The sequence below is a fragment of the Lutra lutra genome, chromosome 7 (genome assembly GCF_902655055.1).
Source record: "Lutra lutra chromosome 7, mLutLut1.2, whole genome shotgun sequence".
Classification (NCBI taxonomy): Eukaryota; Metazoa; Chordata; class Mammalia; order Carnivora; family Mustelidae; genus Lutra; species Lutra lutra.
Window position 1 is genome coordinate 44,130,207 of NC_062284.1, and position 19,202 is coordinate 44,149,408.

Here is a 19,202-nt window from a genome sequence, read left to right on the forward strand (position 1 = left end):
ACTGGCGGAGAAGTGAATCCAAAGCGACGGGAAGATAGACTGCGGGGAGAGGGGCCGGCTCCCGGGGAGCGGCGGAGCAACAGAGCACAAAATCAGGACTTTTAAAAGCCTGTTCCGCTGAGGGACATCGCTCCAGAGGCTTAACTGGGGTGAAGCCTGGGCGGGGTCAGCGCGGCCTCAGGTCCCGCAGGGTCGCAATAGGATCGGGGGTGTCTGAGTGTCGCAGAGCTTACCAGTATTAGAACGGAGAAGCCGGCTACAGAGACAGAGCCGAGGAGTGACTCTCAGCTCGGGGTTGCCTTGAACCGGTCGCAGGCTCGGTCAGCTCGGAGCGCGGCCGGAGGCCAGGGTGACGGGAGTAATTGGGCACTGTTCTCTGAGGGCGCACTGAGGAGTGGGGCCCCAGGCTCTCGGCTCCTCCGGGCCGGAGACTGGGAGGCCGCCATCTTCATTCCCGTCTTCCGGAACTCTACGGAAAGCGCTCAGGGAACAAAAGCTCCGAAAGCAAACCCAGCAAACCCAAGCGGATTACTCAGCCCAGCCCCGGGTAAGGGCGGTGCAACTCCGCCTGGGGCAAAGACGCTTGAGAATCACTACAACAGGCCCCTCCCCCAGAAGATCAACGGGAAACCCAGCCAGGACCAAGTTCACCTACCAAGGAGTGCAGTTTCAATACCAAGGAGAGCAGCGGAATTCCAGAGGAGAAGAAAGCAAAGCACGGAACTCATGGCTTTCTCCTCATGATTTTTTAGCCTTGCAGTTAATTTAATTTTTTTTTCTTTTTCTCTTCTTCTGCTAAATTTTTTTTAACTTTTACCGTTTTCTTTTTAACGTTTTTTAAATAGTTTATCTAATATATATATTTTTTTTTCCTCTTTTTATATTTTTTCTTTATCGGCTTTCTTTTTTTAATAGTTTCTTTTTTTTTTTCTTTTTTCTTTCTGAACCCCTTTTTATCCCCTTTCTCCCCCCTCACGATTTGGGATCTCTTCTGATTTGGCTAAAGCATATTTTCCTGGGGTTGTTGCCACCCTTTTAGTATTTTACTTGCTCCTTCATATACTCTTATCTGGACAAAATGACAAGGCGGAAAAATTCACAACAAAAAAAAGAACAAGAAGTAGTACCAAAGGCTAGGGACCTAATCAATACAGACATTGGTAATATGTCAGATCTAGAGTTCAGAATGATGATTCTCAAGGTTCTAGCCGGGCTTGAAAAAGGCATGGAAGATATTAAAGCAACCCTCTCGGGAGATATAAAACCCCTTTCTGGAGAAATAAAAGAACTAAAATCTAACCAAGTTGAAATCAAAAAAGCTATTAATGAGGTGCAATCAAAAATGGAGGCTCTCACTGCTAGGATAAATGAGGCAGAAGAAAGAATTAGCGATATAGAAGACCAAATGACAGAGAATAAAGAAGCTGAGCAAAAGAGGGACAAACAGCTACTGGACCACGAGGGGAGAATTCGAGAGATAAGTGACACCATAAGACGAAACAACATTAGAATAATTGGGATTCCAGAAGAAGAGGAAACAGAGAGGGGAGCAGAAGGTATGTTGGAGAGAATTATTGGAGAGAATTTCCCCAATATGGCAAAGGGAACAAGCATCAAAATCCAGGAGGTTCAGAGAACCCCCCTCAAAATCAATAAGAATAGGTCCACACCCCGTCACCTAATAGTAAAATTTACAAGTCTTAGTGACAAAGAAAAGATCCTGAAAGCAGCCCGGGAAAAGAAGTCTGTAACGTACAATGGTAAAAATATTAGATTGGCAGCAGACTTATCCACAGAGACCTGGCAGGCCAGAAAGAGCTGGCATGATATATTCAGAGTACTAAATGAGAAAAACATGCAGCCAAGAATACTATATCCAGCTAGGCTATCATTGAAAATAGACGGAGAGATTAAAAGCTTCCAGGACAAACTAAAACTGAAAGAATTTGCAAATACCAAACCAGCTCTACAGGAAATATTGAAAGGGGTCCTCTAAGCAAAGAGAGACCCTAAAAGTAGTAGATCAGAAAGAAACAGAGACAATATACAGTAACAGTCACCTTACAGGCAATACAATGGCACTAAATTCATATCTCTCAATACTTACCCTGAATGTTAATGGGCTAAATGCCCCAATCAAAAGACACAAGGTATCAGAATGGATAAAAAAACAAAACCCATCTATATGTTGCCTACAAGAAACTCATCTTAAACCCGAAGACACCTCCAGGTTTAAAGTGAGGGGGTGGAAAAGAATTTACCATGCTAATGGACATCAGAAGAAAGCAGGAGTGGCAATCCTTATATCAGATCAATTAGATTTTAAGCCAAAGACTATAATAAGAGATGAGGAAGGACACTATATCATACTCAAAGGAACTGTCCAACAAGAAGATCTAACAATTTTAAATATCTATGCCCCTAACGTGGGAGCAGCCAATTATATAAACCAATTAATAACAAAATCAAAGAAACACATCGACAAGAATACAATAATAGTAGGGGATTTTAACACTCCCCTCACTGAAATGGACAGATCATCCAAGCAAAAGATCAACAAGGAAATCAAGGCCTTAAATGACACACTGGACCAGATGGACATCACAGATATATTCAGAACATTTCATCCCAAAGCAACAGAATACACATTCTTCTCTAGTGCACATGGAACATTCTCCAGAATAGATCACATTCTCGGTCCTAAATCAAGTCTCAACCGGTATCAAAAGATTGGGATCATTCCCTGCATATTCTCAGACCACAATGCTCTGAAGCTAGAACTCAATAACAAGAGGAAATTTGGAAAGAACCCAAATACATGGAGACTAAACAGCATCCTTCTAAAGAATGAATGGGTCAACTAGGAAATTAAAGAAGAATTGAAAAAATTCATGGAAACAAATGATAATGAAAACACAACGGTTCAGAATCTGTGGGACACAACAAAGGCGGTCCTGAGAGGAAAATATATAGCGGTACAAGCCTTTCTCAAGAAACAAGAAAGGTCTCAGGTACACAACCTAACCCTACACCTAAAGGAGCTGGAGAAAGAACAAGAAAGAAAGCCTAAACCCAGCAGGAGAAGAGAAATCATAAAGATCAGAGCAGAAATCAATGAAATAGAAACCAAAAAAACAATAGAACAAATCAATGAAACTAGGAGCTGGTTCTTTGAAAGAATTAATAAGATTGATAAACCCCTGGCCAGACTTCTCAAAAAGAAAAGAGAAAGGACCCAAATAAATAAAATCATGAATGAAAGAGGAGAGATCACAACGAACACCAAAGAAATACAGACAATTATAAGAACATACTATGAGCAACTCTATGCCAACAAATTTGACAATCTGGAAGAAATGGATGCATTCTTAGAGACATATAAACTACCACAACTGAACCAGGAAGAAATAGAAAGCCTGAACAGACCCATAACCAGTAAGGAGAAACAGTCATCAAAAATCTCCAAACAAACAAAAGCCCAGGGCCAGACGGCTTCCCGGGGAATTCTACCAAACATTTAAAGAAGAACTAATTCCTATTCTCCTGAAACTGTTCCAAAAAATAGAAATAGAAGGAAAACTTCCAAACTCATTTTATGAGGCCAGCATCACCTTGATCCCAAAACCAGACAAGGATCCCATCAAAAAAGAGAACTACAGACCAATGTCCTTGATGAACACAGATGCAAAAATTCTCGCCAAAATACTAGCCAATAGGATTCAACAGTACATTAAAAGGATTATTCACCACGACCAAGTGGGATTTATTCCAGGGCTGCAAGGTTGGTTCAACATCCGCAAATCAATCAATGTGATACAACACATTAATAAAAGAAAGAACAAGAACCATATGATACTCTCCATAGATGCTGAAAAAGCATTTGACAAAGTACAGCATCCCTTCCTGATCAAAACTCTTCAAAGTGTAGGGATAGAGGGCACATACCTCAATATTATCAAAGCCATCTATGAAAAACCCACGGCAAATATCATTCTCAATGGAGAAAAACTGAAAGCTTTTCCGCTAAGGTCAGGAACACGACAGGGATGTCCGTTATCACCACTGCTATTCAACATAGTACTAGAAGTCCTAGCCTCAGCAATCAGACAACAAAAGGAAATTAAAGGCATCCAAATCGGCAAAGAAGAAGTCAAACTATCACTCTTTGCAGATGATATGATACTATATGTGGAAAACCCAAAAGACTCCACTCCAAAACTGCTTGAACTTGTACAGGAATTCAGTAAAGTGTCAGGATATAAAATCAATGCACAGAAATCAGTTGCATTTCTCTACACCAACAACAAGACAGAAGAAAGAGAAATTAAGGAGTCCATCCCATTTACAATTGCACCCAAAACTATAAGATACCTAGGAATAAACCTAACCAAAGAGACTAAGAATCTATACACCGAAAACTATAAAGTACTCATGAAAGAAATTGAGGAAGACACAAAGAAATGGAAAAATGTTCCATGCCCCTGGATTGGAAGAATAAATATTGTGAAAATGTCTATGCTACCTAAAGCAATCTACACATTTAATGCAATTCCTATCAAAGTACCATCCATTTTTTTCAAAGAAATGGAACAAATAATCCTAAAATTTATATGGAACCAGAAAAGACCTCGAATAGCCAAAGCGATATTGAAAAAGAAAGCCGAAGTTGGGGGCATCACAATTCTGGACTTCAAGCTCTATTACAAAGCTGTCATCATCAAGACAGCAAGGTACTGGCACAAAAACAGACACATAGATCAATGGAACAGAATAGAGAGCCCAGAAATGGACCCTCCACTCTATGGTCAACTCATCTTCGACAAAGCAGGAAAGAATGTCCAATGGAGAAAAGACAGCCTCTTCAATAAATGGTGTTGGGAAAATTGGACAGCCACATGCAGAAAAATGAAATTGGATCATTTCCTTACACCACACACGAAAATAGACTCAAAATGGATGAAGGATCTCAATGTGAGAAAGGAATCCATCAAAATCCTTGAGGAGAACACAGGCAGCAACCTCTTCGACCTCAGCCGCAGCAACATCTTCCTAGGAACATCGCCAAAGGCAAGGGAAGCAAGGGCAAAGATGAACTATTGGGATTTTATCAAGATCAAAAGCTTTTGCACAGCAAAGGAAACAGTGAACAAAACCAAAAGACAACTGACAGAATGGGAGAAGATATTTGCAAATGACATATCAGATAAAGGGCTAGTGTCCAAAATCTATAAAGAACTTAGCAAACTCAACACCCAAAGAACAAATAATCCAATCAAGAAATGGGCAGAGGACATGAACAGACATTTCTGCAAAGAAGACATCCAGATGGCCAGCAGACACATGAAAAAGTGCTCCACATCACTTGGCATCAGGGAAATACAAATCAAAACCACAATGAGATATCACCTCACACCAGTCAGAATGGCTAAAATTAACAAGTCAGGAAATGACAGATGCTGGCGAGGATGCGGAGAAAGGGGAACCCTCCTACACTGTTGGTGGGAATGCAAGCTGGTGCAACCATTCTGGAAAACAGCATGGAGGTTCCTCAAAATGTTGAAAATAGAACTACCCTATGACCCAGCAATTGCACTGCTGGGTATTTACCCTAAAGATACAAACGTAGTGATCCGAAGGGGCACGTGCACCCGAATGTTTATAGCAGCAATGTCTACAATAGCCAAACTATGGAAAGAACCTGATGTCCATCAACAGATGAATGGATAAAGAAGATGTGGTATATATACACAATGGAATACTATGCAGCCATCAAAAGAAATGAAATCTTGCCGTTTGCGACGACATGGATGGAACTAGAGGGTATCATGCTTAGCGAAATAAGTCAATCGGAGAAAGACAACTATCATATGATCTCCCTGATATGAGGGAGAGGAGATGCAACATGGGGGGTTGAGAGGGTAGGAGAAGAATAAATGAAACAAGATGGGATTGGGAGGGAGACAAACCATAAGTGACTCTTAATCTCACAAAACAAACTGAGGGTTGATGAGGGGAGGGGGGTTGGGAGAGGGGGGGTGGGGTTATGGATATTGGGGAGGGTATGTGCTATGGTGAGTTCTGTGAAGTGTGTAAACCTGGCGATTCGCAGACCTGTACCCCTGGGGTTAAAAATATATGTTTATAAAATAAAAAAAAATAATAATAAATGAATAAATTTAAAAAAGAAAAAAAAAAGTAAAAGCACAGAGACATAGAGTATAAGATTTCTGGCTTTCTGCCATGTAGGCTGTATTTGAAGATTAGTTAAGAATAATAATTTGGTTCTAGGTTATAGAGGGCCTTGGATGGTAATCTGAAACATTTGGACTTTACTTTGGATACAGTATCAAGTCATCCAAAATGTTTTTTAGCAGGAAGGTGCCTTAGGTCATTTGAATTTTAGTCTACCCTCATCCCAAAGTTATATATTTTAAAATCCCTCCTCTACTTGAAGTATTTACCACCACTGACTGAAATGATGGCACTCTGTCACTAGATAGAACAGCTCACTTTCCTCCAATCAGAGTAGTTATGTCCTTTTAATATTGTTTTTGGATGTTTTTGACATTGTATAAATAATGGGCATCTTCCCACAATATGGTTTTTTCCCCCCTCAGCATTATATTCTTGAGATCATTTGTATTATAGATCATATAGTATACCATTGTGTGAATACACCACAAGTCATCCATTCTTGGTAATGATGAAAATTTTTCGTTATTACAAACAATGCTGATATAAATATTCTTGTATATATCTAATTGTGCAAATATCCTAGTTTTTTCAGAGCAGTAGTTCTCAAATTTGACTACTTTGGAATCACTCGCAGGGCTGTTTAAACACTAGTTATTAAGCTCATTGTTTGATTCAGGAGGTCTGGGGTGGGTCCCAAGAATTTGCATTCCTAACAAGTTCTCAGGTACTAGTGATCTTTTGATCTAAGAACCAATTTCTTCGGAGTATAGATCTAGCTGTGGAATTGCTGGAATGAAATAGAGAATACATATTCTCAACTTTACTGGGTAATGCTAGATTGTTTTCCTATCTGCAGTGTGAAAGAGAATTTTCAGACTTGAATTTTTGCCAGATTGGTGGGTGTTAATTGTATCTTAATATGTGACTGAAAAGGAAAATTGATATGCCCTTTTTTTCATATTAAAGCTTTCAGAATATGCGGAACTTGCCCATTTTAAATGTTTCCAGGGTAGAAGAGACATATGCGTGTGCGCGCGTGCACACACACACACACACACCCCCACTCTGTTCCACAGAAAAACCTGGTTGTGCTGATCAGATTCAGTTTGGGTTGCCTAAGAAGGATCTAAGATAATTATTGTAATTTTTAAATATTTTTATACTTCCATTGGCATTTTTTTTTAAAGGAAAGAACACAGGAGAAATTTCAATTTGGTGAGAAGATTTGTTTAAATTGAAGATAATCCATTTAATTCAGGAAAGTGCAGAAGGCTAATTTGGAAAGATTTGACTAGATACTATGCTAGTTTTATTCTCTTCATCAGCGAAACTTCTTGGAAGTCAGTCCAAGCTGCCTTTGGTTTAACAGGTTCACATTCTTGATGACAAGCTGCTGCAGAGCTGACCCTGAGTTCAGAAGTGTTGCTTTCCAAGTTACTATTTGAGCAAATGTGTGTCAGTGTCCTGGTTCTGGCAGGTGGTGTTTGAACTCTCCCAGTGGTGTGGTGTACCCCAAGAGCTTGTGTATCATGAGCAGGTGGTCAGTGGGCTTTGGTATCTGTTGTCTGTATGACTGGACATTAATGGATGACTATCTTTCAGCTTTCATGACGCTGGTTATCATATTGCTGCACGTGTTCTGGGGTATCATATTTTTTGATGGCTGTGAGAAGAAAAAGTGGTCTGCCCTTCTTGTAGTTCTGCTGACACATCTGCTGGTGTCTGCCCTGGTGAGTATTGCCACTGTCCTCACATTGTTTTTTGGAACTCAAGTCCCCATATCTAAAATGATAGGTTCTACACTAAATGAAATACAAACTCAATGTCAAATGAAGAAATTCCAAAAAGTTCGTGACTGAGTGAATGAGTGAAAGGTAGGTAAATAAATCATCTGTCTTCCTACAGAAAGAAACAACTATTAATTTGTTGGTTGATTTCATTAAAATTTCTTTCTTTGTATCTTTCTTTTATGGGTATAGTCAAACCTGAAGTAGTCTTGTATTATGCTTATGTTAGGTAACACATCTTAAACAATTTCCATGATATTATAAACCCTTTTAATATGTAAATGTTAATAGCCTTATATTATTATATAAAAATTATATTACAGTTTGCTTAACTGATTGATCATATATTTTTCTACTTTTGCTTCTTATAATGCTATCTTGAACATCTTTGTACATGGAAGTTTTTCAATATGATATTTAGCTTCCAAGGAATGAAAATATTAAATGGTATGAGTATTTTTGAAGTCCTTGATGTCCATTGCTAAAATACTCTCCACAAAGGTTATACAATTTTTTGCTCATTCTGATCAATAACAGGAGTGCCCAGTTACTCCCTCCACAGTGAAATTATGCCAGTTTTCTAAATTAAATTTAAAAAGAAAGCTTGACTAGATATGCTTTTTAAGAACTATTTAATGCTTTGGGTCTGACTTTTATTGTAATTTGTCATATATTTATATCAGAATTATCCCCACCAATGCCTTGTCCAGACCCTTATGATTTCTCACTTCAAAGTATTGAAAAGGTTCTTTCTGGTGGTGTCCTGCCTCATGTTTCTCTCTTCTCCATCCATTTAGAATTTATATGAGGTTTTCTCATACTGGGCTCCTTGACCTCTGATCCATCTAAAGTGCCATCTTACAGGGGTGCCTGGCTGGCTCAGTCAGCAGAGCATGTGACTCTTGATCTCAGGGTCATGAGTTGGAGTCTCACGCTGGGCACAGAGATTACTTAAAAGATTAGATAGATAAATAGATAGAAAGAAAGAAGGAAAGAAAGGAATGAAGAAATGCAGTCTCACTGCTTCCCCTACCTAAAACTTTTCAGTGGTACAGGATATTAAAGTTACCTTTGATATGATGGCAACTATGTGAAGCCAAGACTTCATTGGAAAAAAGACTAGAAAGAGACTGCATTAAAATATTAATAGTGTTCCTCCCTGAGTGGATTCTTTTTTTCTCGTTTTTGGCATGTTCCAAATTTTCTGTGATATATACTTTTATAATCAGGAAATTACATGAAAAAGCAGATGTCCTTTTTATAGATCCAATTGGCTATTGATTCATTTAACAATTATTTACTGAGTGCCTTCTGTGTTCCAGGCACTGGTCAAGGTAAACAAAACAGTTTAGTGAACAAAGCAAAGATCTGTTTTTACAGTTTAGTGGGGAGAGAGAGGCTTTAAGCAGTAGGCATAATAAATTTTATAGTGATAGGTGCTGTGGCCAGTAGCACAGGCCAAAAGGAATCCAGCGTGTAGGGAGGCAGGAGATGTCAAATTTTTGAATTAGATGGTCAGAGTAGGCTTCATTGTGAAGGTGACATTTAAGAAAGAAGGGAAGAAGATGGTCATGTAGCTCTCTGGAGAAAGAACATCTTGGACTGCACAGCCAGTAGCAAAGTCCTAAGATCAAAGAACTTGCTTGGCATATTTTTTGGAAGTGAGGGTGGCCAGAGCAGAGTGAGCCAGGGGAAAGTTAGTAGGAGATACTGTCACAGAGTTGAAGGTGGGAGAGAAGTAGAGGTTGGAAGTGAGAACCACATCTAGGTAATGTAGGACTTCGACATTTACTCTCAGTGAAATGGAAGTCAGCGTAGGGTGTTTAAGGAGAGGGACATGATTTTAAAAGGATCACTTTGCTGTGTTAAGAGTAAACTGTAGCAGGGGAAAAGATTACAGTCATCAAGAGGAGGATGGTGATAATTTGGGTGAAATAGCAATGGATATAATGAGAAATGATCAGATTGAGGACATATATTTGAAAGTAGAGCCAACAGTATTTCCTGACAGACTGGATGAGGCACAGGAGAGAAAGCAGAGGAGCGAGCCAAGGGTGCCTCCAGGGTTTTGGCCTGGGCTCTAAGAAGGATGGAGTTACCATCAGTTGGGATGAGGAAGCTTGTGAGGGGAGATCAGGAGTTTATTTGGGCACATTATAAATGTAATAGAGATGCCTATTGGACATCCAAATGGAAATGTTTGTTAGGTAGTTGGATGAAAATGTCTGGAGTTTGGGAGGACAACCCAGGGAAGAAAAAGTGATTACAAGGAGTAGGTTCAAGCAGACAAGAAAAGAGGCCCAAGGACTGAGCCCTGGGACACTCCCACCTGGGGAGTGCTGGGGAAAGAGGAGCCAGCAAAGGAAACTGAGAAGGAGCCACTAGTGAGGCTGGAGGAAAACCAGGAGCCAGGTGTCCTGGGAGCCAGACGTATTGAGGTAAAAATGATCAGCTATAGCACATGCCTGTGGAATAAAACCCAGACTTCTTTGTTTGACCTAAGCCTCTTTTCATCCATACTGGTGCAAAACTTACCTGTTGCTGCTCCCCACAGTTCACATCATGTACTCCATCGAAACTGATCTGTTGTGGCTACCCAACAGCATGCCTTGTGCATGCTGTTTTATCTGCAGTGACTTATCTCCCCTTAACCCAAGTCAGTTTGGAAAAGTGCTAGTTCAGTGTGAAGCCTCCCTGGCAAAGGTGCATGTTCCAGACTCAGCACAGTCACTAGACCTTAATACATAGCTGTGTTATAAACATCCTCAGAGAGTGTTGTTATCTTTAATATAGTTCTTATATCTCTCCAACTAGAGTTCAATCATCAAGGATGGGACCTTATCTTATCAATCTTTGTTTCTTTATCCAATAAATGTTGAATGTTGAATAGTTGATACTCTCTCTAATGATTAAAAGAACCCAGGAAAATAAGCTAAAATAAGAAGAACCTAGGAAATTTGAAAGATGATATACCAAAATGTTAACAGTGTTATCTCTGAATAGCAGGTTTCAGAGAATGTTTAAGTAATTGTTTTATTTAAATACACCTACAGAAAAGTATATAGATCAGAAGCATCCATCTTGATGATGTAACCCATGTAACTTGAACCCAATGAAACAAAAACATTATCAGCTCTCACGAACCTCCCACTACGGTCCTGACTTCTAACGTGCAGCTTGTCTTGCTTTTGGTATTTTATATAAACAGAACCATTTAGTCTTTGCTCTTGTGTCTGACTCCTTTCATCAACATTGTGTTTGTGAGATTCATCTGTATGTATAGCTAGCTATTAATTGTTCATTTTTTGCAGTATAGTATTCTACTTTGTAACTGTACCTTGCTTTATCCATTCTACAGCAGAAATGGTGTCTCCAGGTTCTAACTGTTGTGAATAGTAATGCTTTGAGCATTGTACTATATGTCTCTTTTGAATGTATGTACACATTTCTTTTGGATATATGTGATATATGCCTAGGAGTGGAATTGCTGGTCATGCAGTGTATATATGTCAACTGTTCATACCACCCAGTTTTTCAGAGTAATTGTATCAATTTACATCCGCACCATTAATTTGTGAGTGGCAGTTCCTCACCCTCATCACCAACAGTTAGTATGTCAATCTATCTATTGTTACACATCCTGCTGGGTATATCGTAGTATCACATTGTGGTTTTATTTTATTTTTTATTTTTTTTAAAGATTTTATTTATTTGAGACAGAGAGAGAGAGCACACATGATGGATGGGCAGGGGGAGAGGGAGAAGCAGACTCCCTGCTGAGCAGGGAGCCCAATGTCGGACTCGATTCCCCATCTCCGGGATCACGACCTGAGCCAAAGGCAGTCGCTTAACCAACTGAGCCACCCACGCGCCTGCACATTGTCGTTTTACTTTGCATTTCCCTAATGATTATTGAGATTATCCATGTCTTCATATATTTATTGGCCATTTGGATAATTCTTTTGTGAAGTGCCTGTTCAAATCTTTTGCCTATAATCCTATTGGATTGTCTTTTTGATTTCTAGGAGTTCTTTCTGTATTCTCTAAAAAAGGTCTTTGTCAGATGTACCTATTGTAAATAGCTTCTCCTGTTGTGTGGGTTTAACTTTACATCCTCTTTATGTTGTCTTTTTTATGAGCAAAAATTCTTTATTTTGATGTAGTTTAATCAATTTTGCTTTATCATTTATAGTTTTTGTTTTCTGTTCAATGAATATTAACCTATCTGAATTTCAATTTTAAAATTTATTTTACTCATTTGTGTATTTTAATTTTCTACAACAGTCACATATTGCTTCGGTAATTGTTTAAAGAAGAAAAAATTTTAAAGAAACTAAAGAGAAATACAAAAGAACTTAGCACCCTATAAAGTAAGTTAAAATTCAGTGGATTTCCAAAGAATCCAGAAAGTGCTCAACGCCTGCCTCAATGTGCTCAATGTCCACAGATGCCTCTTGAGAAAAGCACTTTTTCTGCATAAGGTGCCATCTCTGCAAAATCAGCCCATTTTCCTAGTCAGAGCTGATAGGCAGGCTCAGTATCTTAACCAGGAGCATGTGCAGGTAGGGTGAGGGTAAGAACAGTGATGAGCCATGGAAGCATTCCCCTTGAAGGCTTTTATAGGCAGAGGTCTATGGTGACAGATTGACCTAGTTAGTTCTTCTCCTTTGTTAAGTGTAAGTTCTGGGCTAGTTGGGAACCCATCTCCCCACCTTACTCTGGCCCAGGAAAGGAAGTATTTCTCCTTCTCTCTAAGGCCAGTCCCTCTACCTGGGCTCTACATCCAGTTCTTTCCCACAAGGACCTCACTCTGATTGTGTCCTTGATCCCACATCACCAGTTTTCCTTCTCGTCATTAGCACATAGATGTATTTTAAAACTCTCCACTATTGCCTTTCCTCCATCTAGCCATCATTCCCTTTTTTTCTGTTCCCCATCACAGCAAAATTTCTCAGAGTTACCTCCACTAATTTTGTCTCCACTTCTTCACCTCTCATACTTCTAGTCCAGTCTTGGTTCTGCTCAACCACCCTTCTAAAACTGCACTTGTCAAGATCAAAGGAAATCTCCATTTCTCGAAAACACATTGGGGTTTTTGTTTTCATCTCAGCAGCCTTTAAAAGAGTTGACCTCTCTCTCTGTGAAACATGTTCCTCTTTTGACTTCTGTAACACATGTCCTGCTTTTCCTCTTTCCTCACTGTTTGCTCCTCTCAGACCCCTTTGCTGACTCTTTTTCAGCTAAGAGTCAAGAGAATAGAATGTTGTCGATACTTTTAATTTGCTTCTGCGATACTGAACAGCACAAAAAATTTATAAATGTTTTCATGGCTTTGTCCTGACTTCTCCTTTCCTGTCTCTCTGTAATAGCTCCCTGGGTAACTGCATTCAGACTCATGGCTTTACATACTGTCTATGGTCTGTGCTTCTAGCACGAGTCTCTTTCTTTCCCAGCACAAGTCTCTCCTCGCAGCCCCATATTCATATGCCTAATGCTTTCCTGACATCTGTCCTTTGAAATCTCATAGGCAAGTTACTCTTAGCTTATCCTCATTGGACTTGATTCTCACCCATCACTCTGAGCGTCGTCTTTCCCCAAGTCTTTGTCATCCCATTAAGTAGCACTACCGTTTACCAAAAGCCACAAACATGGAAGCCACTTTGGCCTCTCTCTTTCCCTCACATTCCTTCCATCATCAAGTCCTGTCTGTTCACATCACCCACTCTCTCCATCTCTACTACCACCACCCTGATCTAAGTCACCATCCTATACTCTCCTCAACCAGTGTAAAATCTTCTTCTTTTTTATTATTATTAATATATAACGTATTATTTGTTTCAGGGGTATAGGTCTGTGATTCATCAGTCTTACACAATACCCAGCTCTCACCACAACACATACCCTCCCCACTGTCCATCACCCAGCCGCTCTATCCCTCGGACCGCCTTCCACTCCATCAGCCCTCAGTTAGTTTCCTGAGATTAAGAGTCTCTTACGGTTGTCAGTGCACAGCCTTCTTAATGAATCTCCCTGCTTTCCCAGTTGCCTCCTTTAATCCATTTTGTGCAGTTTTAAACATCTAAATCAAGTCACTCAGCTCCCCTACCTTGACCCCTTCTGTGACACCCCCACCCATTGCACTGGGGATGAAGTCCACACCCCCTTACCACATGCTGCATAACTGGTTCCTGCCTTCCTCTCTTGACCTCATCTCATGTGCTGCTCCTTCTCTCTACACATGACTAATATCACTCTTCTAGGTTCTCAGCTGCACCAAGCTCTTTGCCCTCCTGTGGTTCCCACCTTCACTCTACACAGGGCTGGCTTTCCTCCAACTATATGTCAGTTTAAATGCCACTTACTCAGGACTACCCTGAGCAACCTGAGTAGACCACCTTGTTCTTACTTATCTAGCACCATCATGATTATAATTATTCTGTCTAGCATTCATCATAATGTGTAATTATTTGATTCATTTATTTGCTGCTGCGTTCCTTACTTGTTTCTTTTACTAGCATATAGCTCCATTAGGATAGATACTCTGGTCTTCAGTGTTACATAGCATAATACCTCTTGGCACTCCTTCAGAGTTTTTATTTTTATTTTATTTTTATTTTTTATTTTTTTATTTTAAGATTTTATTTATTTATTTGACAGATAGAGATCACAAGTAGGCAGAGAGGCAGGCAGAGAGAGAGGGGGGAAAGCAGGCTCCCTGCCAAGCAGAGAGCCAATGTGGGGCTCAATCCCAGGACCCTGAGATCATGACGTGAGCTGAAGGCAGAGGCTTAACCCACTGAGCCACTGCAGGCGCCCTCCTTCAGAGTTTTTAAAGTGAACTTTTGGAACCTCTTCAGCTGTGCAGGTGAAAAAGAGATGCTGTTCCCTTGAATACTAAGGATTCATCCTGAAGTAACTTGGACTTGTCTTACTTTTTGAAAATTAGAGCTGGTTAACACAGAAATTGTTATGAACTGGGCCCAGGTTGTATAACATATATCTTCTATTGGTTCTTCCATTTGATTCTGACTTCTAGTTACCCTCTAGCCTTGACATTTGAATATAGTGAAGCACACATCTATGGGCTAGTGTCTGTTGACAAGGTTAGTTCTGTGTGTCTTTGTGGTACTCAGTGTGTCACATACATCATATGTTTGGTGAAACACAGCCCAGCTATTGAAAGTATCCTATATTTTCCTTACTCTTTAGTTACTCTACATGTTTAATGAGCTTACTGTTATTATATAAGCTGATTTTTTTTTTTTTTTACAGACCTTCATAAGTCCTCATTATGGAATAAACTGGTATCCACATATTTAATCATGGTACTCATGGGCATCTGGGCAGTCTTTGTTGCATGGAGGCAGCTGCCGAAGCCTGAAGCTCTGCTACTCTGCCAAGGACAAGGACTTCCTCCGTTTTCAACCAGCGCTCCAGATAACCTCTGAGAACCAGCACGTGTCAAACAGTAAGCTGCATCTTTAGAGGAAGCACAACTGTGCCTTTTTCTAAAAATTCCTTTTCCTGGTGGTATTTAGAAAAAACAAAACCATCTAGATAAAATATGACATTCATGCCACAGCTCTCTGAAAGGGATACATTAGTGAGTGTGCATGTTCCGGCCACACATTAGACTGTCACCTGGGGAGGCAACGAATACTAGTACCCTGGGCTCCACCTTCCACATTAATTGGTCTGGGCATTTGGTAATTTTTAAGATTTTTATTTATTTGAGGAGAGGGAGGAGCAGAGTGAGAGGGACAGGCAGACTCTGCGCTGAGCGTGGAGCCTGATGTGGGCTCAGTCTCAGGACCCTGAGATCCTGACCTGAGCTGAAACTAAAAGTCCAACGCCAAACCGACTGAGCCACCCAGGTGCCTCTGGGCTTTGGTAATTTTTAAAAGCTTCCCAGATGACTATGAAATGCAGCCAATTTAAGAACCATCGGTGTCCAAATAGGAACTTCCTGAGAACACCGTAATGAATAAAGTCAGGTGTTCAGCTGTCTCTCAACTCAGCTTGTGCTGAGCAGGTAAATCTTTGAATGTCAAATCCTGCTTGGTGTTTGTCTTTTTAAGTCATGAAGTCACAAAAGCTAAAGGGCTTTCATCCCTATTAACTGTTTTCGTGTTCTTTACTAGCACCCAATTTTATGAGAACATGGCAGGTTGTGCTTCTACATGCAATAGTAAATCGCACTGACTTTCTATGATGATTTAGTTAGAGTAAACTATTGATAAACAAGCTGCATTTTTTCTGTAGTTTTTACTCTGGATTTTGCTTTTTGAGACATTACATTGTTTTTGAGCATTGATTCAGTTTGTTTAACCAAAAACCAATTATTTTCTGATTCCTGGGTAGGTATTATAAACCAGGAATTTTTGTGCAACTTATGTAAGTCTTTCCTGGGTTTAAGGCTTTTCATGAGCTCTGTCCCAATACAGTGTTCACCAGCCGAGTGTGGGTAGCAGGGCAGGTTGAGGTGAAGCCTGTTCTATCTCTGAGCAGTTCTGCCGGTTGCTGAGTGATGTGCCCTGAGACAGACTTCACTAGAACGGTGAAAGAATCAGAAGCATGAGGAAAACAAGCCAGTAGAGTGATGTTGACACTTTTAATTTGCTCTTGTGATACTAGCCAGCACTCCCCAGCCCCCGCCAACAAGTGATATAGTGTAGAATTGGAAATGTCTGAAACTGCCAATTCGTGCTTTTACAAAATCCATATAATCTTTAGATTTAGCAAATGTCTCTGGGCTTTAGTAGCAGATATAACCTTCCCTTTATAGGAATACCCAACGCGTTTGTTCAGCTTCTAGGCAACCCTTTTGATTTCCTTTATAAAGAGGAAATGCCAATGAATTGTGCCTTTACTAACTAGAAATTGTTCCCCATTGATGGCTCTTAGAGAACAGATGGTGCGATATGAAAATTCCCTACACATTTAGGTGATAAGCTCAGTGGATCCCACATGTACAGTAGAACATCCAGAAGAAATAGGAGCAGCAATGAGAGGGCTCACCAGTACCATGACAGATGGAAGAACTTCACACTACAGTGGTGGAGAGGAATAATGAACATGTTTAAAATGGAAAGGTGGCCAGTATTTTCGGCTAGCTGCACATCATTTCAGGGGCCAGAACCTCTCACGTGAACTAGACCTTTATCTGTGAAATCCCTTCCCATGGTTAAATAACTAGAATTGCTTAATCTAGTGATTCAAGAGAAATAGGATTTCCAGCAAGGCTGTAAATAGTCCTTAGCAATTACAGTTACTCTCCTAAAGTTTACTTCACAACACTGATACCAATGCTTCCACCAGAGTTTGTGGTTTTCTACCATTATACAAAATTTTCCTTAGACTAGAAGAGTCATAGAAAGAGTCAAGGACAGAGAGACTGACGAGTGAAATTTACCGTGCAGGGGAACGAGATACCTGTGGAACTGGGCTGTATTCCTGTCGGAACATGGTGTTCTTTGGTGGACAAAACAAGAAAAATATATAGTTGGTTATCACTGTTGACATACAAATCTCTTAAATGGATAGTCTGATAAAATATTTGATCTGTAAAGTACTAAAAAGTATGAGAATATTAATATTACTCATTACTACGATCTGAGGATGTCCTCTGTACTTAATATTAAGTCAAGAAGCTGGGATACTGTAAAAATCTCATTTATAAAAACTTATCAGCAAGAGGAAATTTTTCTTTTGGTGAGACTCTTGTCTGAGGAAATTATTTAATAATCTTTGACTCCCTATACATAAAGGAACTTTGTACTGCTGATTTCTGTTAAATGTGAGCATTGCCATAGTCAGTTTAGGCACTATTTTTACAAATAGCCCTGCTTTGCTGATGCCAGTGGTGCCCAGAGGGAGAGTATAGGTTTCTTCTGTTGCTGTGTATAAACTGAGATGCCTTTTTTTTTCCCCTCTGCATTTTTATCTATGAGGATCCTTCTGAGCCCTGATAGTATTTGGACAGCAGGCGGTGTTGATAGTTTATGCCTCCTCCACACAGTGCTTTCTCAGTTTGGAAGGAAATGTGGGTAAAGTTAGAGTTGACCGTGGAATGTGAATGTTGCTGCAGTGCTTGAATATTTTGCCATGTGACTATAGAGATTGATTTTGTTGCTCTCTAATAAATTTGTAATTATTTTTTAATCATTAAGTTAGTTGTTATAACTGGAGAAGTTTAGTTACCTCAATCCTCGCCTGCCTGTCTCATAATATAATAGTAGCTGCCTGTTTTAGAGCATCTATTGAAAACGTGGCCAAAAGGAAGAGATGATGGTAACCACAGATTGCATAGAGAATGGCTTTTGTTCTCGTTGTTCAATTTTTTTTTTCTTAAAGCACATTTCAGTGTTTGCTGAGATTGGCAAATTCACATAAAAAATATTAGGTGTTCTTGTCCTTAGAGTTGGGTGCAGGATAAGTAGTTGTGACAGGAGCTTCCTCCTACGTGTACTCCTCCCACTTTGCATCACCTCAGACTAGCCCGGAGGTAGGGGTTAGCAGTCACTGTGGGTCTGAGGGCTCCAGGGGGGCCCAGGTGGTGGCGGCCTGTCTTAGGCAGCAGCCCCCAGCAATCTGGGAAGAGCTCTTTGTAAGTGCTAACTTTCATTAGTTAACTTTTTCTTGGGTCCTACAGGGTCCTAACTCCAGGTGGAAAAAGTAGATATCACAACAAAACAATTTTAAAGTGCTTTGCTTAGAGCATTTTGTTTAAGATTGCAGTGTTTATAGTTCTTCTATAATAAAAGGCGTTACTTCTATTAAATTCTAGTGTTTAGAGAAATGGCGACTATATATGTATCATTTTATATAAGTATACAATATGTATCATTTTATATAAGTTATGCTGTTGTGTCTATATACTTGTAATATCAGGCCTTGCATTCAGTGCGCAATGCAATAGACTCTTTTCAGACCTGTGTTTTTCAGTGAACAATAAAAGTGTTGTCTGGCACTACTTGTCTCCCATGTGTCCTCTTCTTTGGAGCAATGTACTCTTCAGTATCTGTTGTTAAACTCTTTGTCTCCTACAAAACTTGACTGCATATTCTGTTGTTTATGACTGGTCAGCCCTGAGACTTTTTTTTTTTTAAGATTTTATTTATTTATTGGACAGACAGAGATCACAAGTAGGCAGAGAGGCAGGCAGAGAGAGACGGAGAAGCAGGCTCCCTGCTCGAGCAGAGAGCCCGATGCGGGACTCGA

The 19,202-nt window shown here is 39.9% G+C and overlaps 1 protein-coding gene across 1 annotated transcript in view; it reads left to right on the forward strand.

Moving 5' to 3' along the window:
* APH1B (aph-1 homolog B, gamma-secretase subunit) overlaps nucleotides 1-18,951 on the forward strand; it is a 41,156-nt gene extending 22,205 nt beyond the window's left edge. Inside the window, 5 exon segments of the mRNA XM_047737906.1 lie at nucleotides 7,798-7,925; nucleotides 15,255-15,282; nucleotides 15,285-15,340; nucleotides 15,342-15,398; nucleotides 15,400-18,951. Coding sequence (XP_047593862.1) covers nucleotides 7,798-7,925; nucleotides 15,255-15,282; nucleotides 15,285-15,340; nucleotides 15,342-15,398; nucleotides 15,400-15,423 — 293 coding nt within the window. The 3' untranslated portion in view covers nucleotides 15,424-18,951.
* Nucleotides 18,952-19,202: the final 251 nt, after the last annotated feature.